Source organism: Vitis vinifera, chromosome 10 (assembly GCF_030704535.1).
Source record: "Vitis vinifera cultivar Pinot Noir 40024 chromosome 10, ASM3070453v1".
Taxonomy (NCBI): Eukaryota; Viridiplantae; Streptophyta; class Magnoliopsida; order Vitales; family Vitaceae; genus Vitis; species Vitis vinifera.
In genome coordinates, this window is record NC_081814.1 from 18,145,001 (window position 1) to 18,155,367 (window position 10,367).

General features: G+C 46.4%; 1 protein-coding gene across 1 annotated transcript in view; it reads left to right on the plus strand.

Moving 5' to 3' along the window:
* The window catches only part of LOC104878429 (NADH-ubiquinone oxidoreductase chain 2), a 7,324-nt gene extending 3,961 nt beyond the window's left edge, over positions 1 to 3,363 (plus strand). Inside the window, 9 exon segments of the mRNA XM_059740452.1 lie at positions 700 to 743; positions 745 to 1,056; positions 1,058 to 1,106; positions 1,109 to 1,129; positions 1,132 to 1,196; positions 1,199 to 1,288; positions 1,290 to 1,910; positions 1,913 to 2,012; positions 2,015 to 3,363. Coding sequence (XP_059596435.1) covers positions 700 to 743; positions 745 to 1,056; positions 1,058 to 1,106; positions 1,109 to 1,129; positions 1,132 to 1,196; positions 1,199 to 1,288; positions 1,290 to 1,910; positions 1,913 to 2,012; positions 2,015 to 2,196 — 1,484 coding nt within the window. The 3' untranslated portion in view covers positions 2,197 to 3,363.
* The last annotated feature ends 7,004 nt before the right edge of the window (positions 3,364 to 10,367 follow it).

Sequence of the window (10,367 nt, forward strand, 5' to 3'; positions counted from 1 at the left end):
GGAAAGAAGAGCGACAAGGTTCAGTTCAGATTTGACTGTTTGCAGCATGGGAGCGGATTACCCAAAAAATCCCTGGGAACAATGAAAAAAAAAGATATCTCGGTAACGAAAACTATAGGGGGTTGTATTGGCGAGATCCAACGGTGAACAGCTGCCCAAAAGAAAAACCGCCTGGAAGTCCGAGGACCTTTAGTACCGTACCCTACCCTCGAACTAGCAGCCTTCGCGCCAAGCAAGACCGCCCTTGTCCCTTTCCTTTCTCCATTCCGCCTCCTTCTTTGCTTTGTTCCAATAGAGTCTAAGGCAAAGCTAAAGTGGTTCGTATGCCTACTTTACCTACTTGACGAAAGGGAACGAACTTAGTTTCGTTTCCGGGTTTATGGATTGGATTCAGTCAGCGTCACGACATAATCAAAAGGAAGGAATGATGCCCGGCAAACGCTTCCAAAGTTTCTCGAGTTTCCGGCTGTTTCCTAGATTGAAGTAGCCTTTCGTCGCCCTACCAAACGAAAGAAGTCACTATCAAACAGCTCGCCCTACTGAAGTACCAAAGGTGCGCTCCGCCTGGTGACTAAGAAATAAATTGGTTTGCGCTTTCATTGAAGTGATGAGGGTGATCTACGATCAGGCTAGTCGGAACGATCAGGGTGCTCCCCTACGATCTTAGGCAGGCTGATCTTTGATAAGAAGTGGTCGTAGATCATTTTATTTGTTTTTCATCGAAAACGAAGAAGGCCGAGGATGGCCTACGGTGCGTGTTATCTGAAGGGAACACGCTTTTTCGACCGCGGTGGTATGATTGTCGGGCCCTCTCCTCGTTCCGCCCGCTGGCCTATTGGGATAGCTGCCTTCGGGCTTTGCCTGCCCTTTATAATAAAGAATTCCGGCTCGGCCCGGGAAAGCGCTGGCAACAACAGAAAGGAAGGGGTCCATGTAGCTGCTGCGCCCGCCCCCTTCTTAGTCAATGGGGCAGCAGGTTCGGCATCTACTATAAAAGAGAGAATCCACTTCAGATAACCACGCCTCTGCTAGGCAGCGTGTGGAATGGCCGAGAGCGGACCTTTTTGGATATATAATCCAAGTCGAGAGTGGAGTTACGGGAACAGCCGTCTGATGGAAAACGATTTTCACGTTCGGTTCAGAGAGCACTTTTTTCGTTGAGAATTCCTCGTTCCCTTTCGTGTGAATTCTACAGCGACGAATTAAAAACTTGTGGGGCCCTATCTATTCCATCTCTCGAGCCCCGAAGAAAAGCCCCCTCCCCTTCGGACTCCATATCTCTTTTGACTTTATATATGTGGGCACCTGATATCTATGAGGGTTCACCCACCCCGGTTACAGCATTCCTTTTTATTGCGCCTAAAATCTCTATTTCTGCTAATATTTCACGTGTTTCTATTTATGGTTCCTATGGAGCTACATTGCAACAAATCTTCTTTTTCTGCAGCATTGCTTCTATGATCTTAGGAGCACTGGCCGCCATGGCCCAAACGAAAGTAAAAAGACCTCTAGCTCATAGTTCAATTGGACATGTAGGTTATATTCGTACTGGTTTATCATGTGGAACCATAGAAGGAATTCAATCACTACTAATTGGTATCTTTATTTATGCATCAATGACGATAGATGCATTCGCCATAGTTTTAGCATTACAGCAAACCTGTGTCAAATATATAGCGGATTTGGGCGCTCTAGCCAAAACGAATCCTATTTCGGCTATTACCTTCTCCATTACTATGTTCTCATACGCAGGAATACCCCCGTTAGCCGGCTTTTGTAGCAAATTCTATTTGTTCTTCGCCGCTTTGGGTTGTGGGGCTTACTTCCTAGCCCCAGTGGGAGTAGTGACTAGCGTTATAGGTCGTTGGGCGGTCGGAAGGTTGCCACGAGTCATTTTGGGGGACCGGAGGCAGGGCAGTTCTCCGTGCACCGGACACGTAGCTTACCGAATCAGTTGCGACACGGATGGGAATGCATGCTACGAAACATAGGGTCGAGTCTAATACATCAACCGTCTACTCAATATCCTTGTACGAGTCCACAATCACTACACGAGATGAACCTTGGTTTGGTGAATTGAAGTTGGCCTTAGGTGTAATAGGACTCCCAGTTACTGCGCGCGATCGTATACTGAGGTGCTCCCCGCCGGTTGTTGGAACGACGCGAGCCGGGCCGGGCCCCGATTCAAAAAGATGAAGGGCCAAAAAGTATAAATAGGGGGTTAAAAATTCCCCATCTCATTAGGGGAGGAAAACGAATCGGCATCTCGATGTGATACAGCCTTTTCTATTTGAGTTGGGAAAGAACGGCGAAGTCCATCCGAACCGTCCAATGAAGAATAAGAGGAGAGCAAAGCGCCAATGGCGCGCGAAGCGCATGCGGAACGGGCACGGAAAAAAAATAAAGAAGTGTGGAGGGTGGTCGTAGATCAGTAGGGCTCATTCCCTTCGCTTCCTGGGCCCAAAGCAGTGCAGTCTTTCCTGGCCAAATCAAGGATTTGGGGCTTCTTGCTACGCTACTTAACTATATAAATCCATTTTCTTTAGTAATATATATGAATAGAAAGATAGATCCATCCATCTATCCTATCCGATTTAGATTTTGATATCTAAAAAACAATAGATTTCATTCAACGTTTGATTCAAAGAACTGCGCTTAGCCCCCCCGCTCATGAAACGGCTCTGCTGCAATGGATGGCAGAGGGTCCGTAGTACCCAAAGCACTGGAGTGATCCAGTAGCCGGGAAGGGGCCTAGAAGTGCCTACTACTACACCACACTACACTTGGCTCTACACATTTACAGAGCTAACCCCTGTCCAGTGCCTGGCAGAGCTAAAGGGGCTTCAATCCTTACTCCTTATCCCCATCTTCGCCCAGGCTAACGGGGCCTTCCTTATTCAGGGGGGAGAGTGGAGCCTCGAGAAGCACTGTTGAGAGGAAGATCCTTGGCCCCTCTTCATTCTCTACAGGGTTCCAAACCTTTCTTCAACATAGGTGACAACGAGCAGGGCAGAGATGGAAGAGATCGATCACGGGAATAAGAAGCAAGCTCGCCTTCCTTTTTGATCATTTTGATAGAGGGGGATGGAGAAAGTGGACAAAAAAGACTCGCATTTCCCAGTCGAGGGTTCCTTTTTCGTCTCGCATTTATGGAAAAGAAGAATATTGAAAACGCTCCTAACCCAACCCCTTCCTTCGTAGAGCCGTGTATTGTAAGTGATCCGAACCTGCCCGGAGTGAGCCCCCCATAGAGGCAAGTGAAGTTGGTGAGCCGTATGATGGGCAACTATCTCCTGCGGTTCGGAGAGGACTCAGCTGTTAGTTAGTACCCCCTTGGATTCGGGGTGGACCCTTTCACTCTATTTTATTATATACGCTTCGCGAAAAGAATGTTTTTTGATACACCTAGGACATGGATTCTATATGAACCAATGGATCGTGACAAGTCGTTACTACTAGCAATGACTTCCTCTTTCATTACTTCATCCTTTCTATATCCCTCTCCCTTGTTCTCAGTTACTCATCAAATGGCACTCAGTTCATATCTTTAAGTTTGATCATTGACAAGGTTCAAAGAAAGGGTTGGCCATTGACAAAGAATCGATTCCAAACCACAATGCTAGCAGATGGCGGGCCTCCTTCTTTTCATTAATGAAACCTGCCAGTTATTATGTCAAAACGACAAAAAATGTTGGCCTGTTCAAAAGAAAAAAAAAAAGACGTGGGTGGCATTATGACTGGGGTGTCAGTTAGAAAGGTTATTACAATCTTCGTTCAATCAAGCAACATTCTTTTTTTTTTTTACTTTTGGAGAGGGAGGAGGGCTTTCTAAGAGGGGCTTGGGACCTATGAACGGCAACAAACATGATGAAATGAAGAAGAATGAACGGGAGGCGTCGGAAGATGACGAACTACTTACTTTTGTTTGGTTAACTACTTTATTGACTTGGGGTTCTTTCTCGTAAGTGGTACACCTACACCCTGCACGCACACTCACTATATCGATATACGTTTACGTTGATAGCCTTTCGCAAAAAGCCCCTCTCTCTCTACTAAATACAGTTGTTTCAGGCCGAACAATAGCAAGGCCCGGATCCAGCTGAAAAACGGAATGGAATACTCTAAGATGCTTCATAGCTCCGCCCCCCTTACTCACCTCTGAATCTATAAAAAAAGCCTTTTCCCCTTTGAATAATAATAAGGTAAGCTTGTTTGCCTGACCAGAAAGACAGCAAATTATCCTTTAGGTGCTTCGTATTCTTCCCGTCTAGCTAGCTGGCTCAAAGGGAGAGGCCCGCGAAAGCTTAGTAAGCTCAACCAATAGAAAGAGGAAAGCCGGAGAGAGAAGAACCTGTGCTTGATGGGCTCGAACGAAAGCCTTAACAACTGGTAACCCGGGGAACTCATTCTTTTGCTTGCATCCTGCGAAGGCATCACCGATCTTTAAGCTCCCAGCTCCATACGCTTAGTAGGGCTCAACGGAAACAATTGGTCTATCCGTAGGCGGCTCGAAGACAAGAAATGGAAGAGAAGACCATTGCTGGAGGCAATCAATATTGTCCTAAAAAGAGATCCTCTTGATGAATGTTTTATAAAGACTCACTTTTTGTATAAGGAAATAGCGGGCTGGAAAACTAGTCAACAGTTAAGCGCAGAAGAATGGTAAGGCGTACTGAGTTCTTGATTTATCGATTTGGTTTTTGAGATGCCTTGCATCGAGCTGAAGTGCTGCTTGTTGGCCTGCGATGAAAGCTTCATACTCGGTCACATTGTTTGTGGTAGGAAATGCCAACTGAGTTGCTTTGGGTATTGCACTCCTTCTGGTGATAACAACACAACACCGATTCCATTTCCTTCCTCATTGAGCGCTCCATAAAATTTGTCCAAACGGGAGTTCCATACTCTATGTCCGCGTAGAAAATTTCTGAATAAGGAAAATCAGTCTTTACAGGCTAATTAGATGGCAAGGTTGGTCGTAGATCAAGATGATCCGCAATGGCTTGCCCCCTTTATTGCTTTCTGCGTGACATAGGTTATGTCAAAGTCCGACAACCGCATTTGCCAACGAGCTACTCTCCCGGATACGACAGGTTTCTCGAACAGGTAGGGGATCCATTCGTGCCAACAATCTGACGGAATGGTCTAGGAAAGAGTGTCTAAATTTCTGCGATGCCCATACCAATGCTAAACAAGTCTTATCCATGTGAGTTGTATTTTCTTTCATATTCGACCAGTGACTTGCTGATCTACGACCAACTTCTCTTTCTTTCCTGTATCGTCGTACTGGACCAAAACAAAACCACTCCGATAGCGTTGTCTGTTGCGGAGAGATAGAGTAGAAGTGGTCGACCTGGTACTAGTGGGACCAATATAGGTGGATTGAGCAAGTACTTCATTCCGTCAAATGCAGCTTGGCATTCATCATCCCCTCTCGGAGAAAAAGCTGATCGTAGATCAGCCTGCTTAAGATCTACGACCAACCTCCTTTCAAGAGTTTGTAGAAAGGTTCACACCGGTTGGAATGTTTAGATATGAACCGCCGTATGAATTGCAACCGTCCGATGAGGCCTCTCAATTCTTTGATGTCTTTTATTGGCCAATATGGCCCTGACTTTGATTGGGTCTATTTCAATCCCTCTCTTACTGACGATGAAACCAAGTCACTTCCCCGACGAAACACCAAACACACACTTCTTTGGGTTCATCTTCAACTGAGATTTTCTTGATCTACGACCAACCTTTGTAGAGCTTCCGGATGTCCTTCTCGTGTCTTGGATTTTACAAGTATATCGTCGACGTACACCTCCACATTTATTATAATACATGCATCATATCGTGAAAGATTACAGTCATAGCCCTTATGAGTTATTGCCCCAGTTTGAGACCGAAAGGCATTACTACGTAGTAGTATGTCCCCCAAGGTGTTGTGAATGACGTCTTCTCCTGATCTTCTTCCGCAAGCTTTCTCTGGTTGTAGCCAGAGAAAGCATCAATAATGGAGAGCATCTCATGACCTGCAGTGTTGTCAACCATAAGGTCCATGTGTGGTAAGGTTGCTCGTAGATCATAAGGCTGATGCTAGTATGAAGGGTAGGCTCCGAGAGGGGAATAGTCTGGAATCTTTTTCAAAAGCTTTTGATGAGGGTGGTCGTAGAGAACGGAATAGTCGACGATGGCAATCAGTAAATAATATGCATAGCTTTATTAAACGCTTCGGCCCATAGGTACTGAGGAACTTTGCTTGCAAAAGTTTTTAGCAGTCTAAGTGATGTGCCTTTGTTTAAGGGGGGCAAGCAAGCAAGCCACTGATCATTAACTCAATCGAAACTTGTTCCATTGCACTTATGGTTATACTTATCACCTACTAAATCTCTTTACGTTCCCCAACACAAATGCAAAAAAACACAATGCAACTTTGCTGAAATATGAATGCGGTATAAATTGGGGGTGGTGTTTATGGCGCACGGAGTGGCAGTGACTCGCACAAGTCGAGTGAGAATGAGGACTTTCTCTCTCTCACCCGACTCGCCCCCCTATCTAGTAAGGCTTTGGCAGCGGAAGTAGAGAAGAAAGAACCTCGAAAAAAACCCGGCTCCAGCTACCTTTAGCGGCTATGGGGATCGCTCCCTCTGATCTCAGTCGGTTCGGCTGCGACTGAGCCATCTCTTCAACTTCTTTACCCGCGGACTCCGGAACACATTCGGTAGGCTGTGTCCCTTCGACACTATGTTCAGCAGCCTTTTCTGGATCACCAGCCGATTCAGAACCAACTTCAGTAATTTGCTCGGCAGGAGGCTTTGACATGATCGGTGCCTCGACCCCTATTGCGTAAGGGGGGAGGACCGATTCTTGTTTCAGCTTGGACTGGTAGTGAAATTCGAAGGATCGCCGCCAAAGGAGGGATGACAGTAGCTCGCTGTAAGCCGGAAGTGACCTTGGGAGGAGAAGGAGGAGCGTCGGGATTCTAGTTGCCCCTCATCCCATGACGAAGTGCGGAGATCATTTCTTTGTCGGACGAAATCGATTCGACCGGTTGCTCGGCTGCTTTTCCTTTCTCCTTATCCTTGGGGTCCACTGGAGCTTCCTTCGCCTTCGTCTTCGGTTCTGTATTGCAAAGCAAAGCAAAGTTAAGGCAATAAAAAAATAATGAAATACGAATGGATTGCATTCAAAAATAAGTATACCAATAACAATTCAAAAGAGAGCCTAAACAGGCCTCCCGAAAGTTGGCTCAAGAGAGTCATTTACGGCCCTCTCATACATAGCCATCTCTTCCTCTACTTTTCTTTTTTTAGAATGGCGGTATTCGTGCTGTGGTTCCGAAGGGAAGAGACTCGCGATGTAGCTATCAGAAACTTCTTCAGGGTGGTCGTAGATCACCGGGATCATCTCAAATCTTGGTCTCGCCTCTCTTTCCTTTCCTCCCTCAAGAGGTTTTTATTCCGTTTGGCCGGCCTTCACAAACTTTCTGCCCGACCGTTTCTTCGAGGCAGCCTTATGATCTACGAGCAACCTTGAGTGCTGCAGATGGTGCTCGTGATGCTGGCGATTCCTGTGTAGCTGGTGGAGTTGAAGCTGTAAACTCAGATGCTGCCGTTTCGGCTTACGACTCTTGAACTTGAAGGTGAGCGAGCCGGTTAAGTTTGGCGGGCCCTCATACTTCGAGTCACCATCCGTTGAGCCGAGGACGGTGCTGAAGAAATGATGGGACTTCTTCTTTCCTCCCTGATGGGGGATGCATGCTGGCTGACGGGTGCTGAACCTCCCTTTCCTTTCATGGTCCGGGTTTGCGGGCTGGTGACCTTTCCAATGTTGCGATGATCTGGGTGGCTGCCCCTGCTCGGGAATGGGTCCATATGTGGGTTCAGGAGGAGGAGGACTTCGACTCCCAACTCTTTCTTGATCAGGGAGTTGCTGCTCTTTGAATGTCAACAGCTGATCTACGACCAACCTTGCGAGAAGTAAGAAAATTTCAGTTGATGCCACCATCGGACATACTCCAAGACCATCTTGCCCTTTCTGTCATCCGGCATTATCACGAAAGCAGCCCCGGTGCCCTTTCTCATCATATGTGCCCAGCAATCAAACTAAAGCGCTAACGCGCAACGGCTTTCGCGCTAGGCGCTCAGTCCGTTGCTTGTTCCGAAAGGTTAAAGATAACGCGCTTGACGTCGTGACCGGGTGCCGGAATGAATGGGTCAAAACCAAATTGTCTTGCAAACCGGTGGGGATTGTACGGTTCTGCCCGAAGCACGTTGCCCTGCCGTAACGTCAGAATGCCGCATCGCATGGAGATCAGATACTATCTTTGATGCATTTTCACAACAGCAATAAGTAGCAAGGGCCCTTTTCATCGACCTTGTCGACCAATCATACAAGATTTAGGGCATCTCTTAAATACCATGCTTGTAGGGCCGCCACGTGAAGCTCATTGGATGACGAATAAAGAGCCTGGCCATCTTCGCATCGAACTTCCCGGCTTCAATGTTCTCAATTGCAAGCATCTCCGGGACATAATCTTTCATCTTCCCCAGGTCCGGAAGCGGCAATCTCATATACAGCTTAGGAAAAGACTGGTCCAGCCATGCATAGAAGTAGTGGACCGGGAATTCCGCATTGCACTGGCCTGGACCCAGTTTCTCTTGGGCAACAGCGCCCAAACCGTAATAAATGCTGGCAAGGACAGCCGGAGCTATGGCTACTCTCTCTCCCTGCACCAAGAACCTGGCCATGACGAATGTTTCCGGGCGAATGACGTTGCTGCGGTTGTTCGGAAGGACAAAGCGGCTCAACCAGAGAGCCAAGAATGCGGCTAAGTCGTCTCACTTGAGAATTCCGGAGTCGGGCTTCGGTAACCAGCAGCAAGGACTTCTTCTTCTCTAGCATATTATGCCGCTGGACCTGTGGTAGAATGGAAGTAGGTCGTCTCTTACATACCTTTCTTCTTGGCTCTATTAGGCTGTGGGGCCTATCTCTCAATTTCACCCTTGAAGAAATGGTTCACCCATACGTGATGGTCAACTTTTGTATATTGATTACGAAGCGCCAAGCGTTGGTACTTCGCGAAGAGTTCCCGGGCACACTCCGAATGGTACTTCTCTTTCGAAATCTCGTCGAAGCCGTACAACTCTTCATTCTAAGGAGTGTACTCGTCGTAAACTTGGCCGTAAATAGGAAGGCCGGCGATTTTCTTCAGGTCCCACAAGGGTTTTTTCTTCAAATTTAGGTTAGGGTATTCGTCACCCAGCTCCACTATTCACAAGCGCCCCTATAAATGTTTGCGTCCCTTTGGTAATACTCTTGCGCGACTCGGACAGCACCATAAATGCCAGCGTTATCCAAAGTCTCCCGATGAAACTATAGAATCTGCTCCGTCCATTCTGGGAGGCCGACGATATAAGACGGAGATCTCCTAGTACGGAAGTGCCCGTCCCATTGAACTTGCCCGCTCATAATTCGGCTGAAGAGAGTGGGGAACCCAGTCCTATCCCAATGTCGTTGCTCGAGGTTCCAGCAAGTACACTTTGTCGTAACTGGTGGATTCATATGTATTCATCCTTTTTGCTTTCTTCCCCTTTCTTTGTTAAATTCAAATATGAAATAAAGATTCACACAAGAAAAGTGATCACAACAATCTCCCTTTAGGGTCTTTATTAAGATGGTGGTGGGTTACACACTCCTGGGAAGTCTCTCGGCTTTATCGTTAATTACATATACCAGAGAAGACATTTGATTCTAAGATCAGTGAGATCTTTACATTTTTAAACAGAAGAAAATGAGAAGAAGAATAGGGAAGAAGATGAAAGAATTCTGGTCTTCGAGGCATTGCTACCTTGTCTTTGTCCTTTGGGTTCTTGGGGACTTAATCTCCTCCTTATTCTACTGAGAGCTTCTCTTTATTTCTCCTTCAAGCACTTGAGTGCCTCTTCAAAGCTCAAATTGGGCTGCAGGGTGGTCGAAGATCAGGGACCTTCACTGTTGGGTTTATAAAGAAGCCCCTTTCTTATTATTAGTCAGATAGGTTGCTTTGTTTTTTCGGGTACTTTTTTTTATAACCCAAAACAGGATTTCCTTAATGACCCCACCAAGGGCTTGTAAATCATTAGGTATTAGAATACCCACTACAGCATTTTCAATGCCAACACTCCTCCATAACTTTATGAGATCCACTTCTAACAAAGCCCAAAAAGCCTGAATAAACCCTAAAGAGAAACCATCGTATTTATTATTTTATTATTAGTAAGATCCCCCCTAGATTGAACACCGCTTCTTCAATCTCTTCTTTAGAAAAAGGGGCTGAACATTTGTCTCTTATTTCCAAGGACAAGCACGCAAAAGTCACCCAGTCTAGGGCGCCAATAAAATAT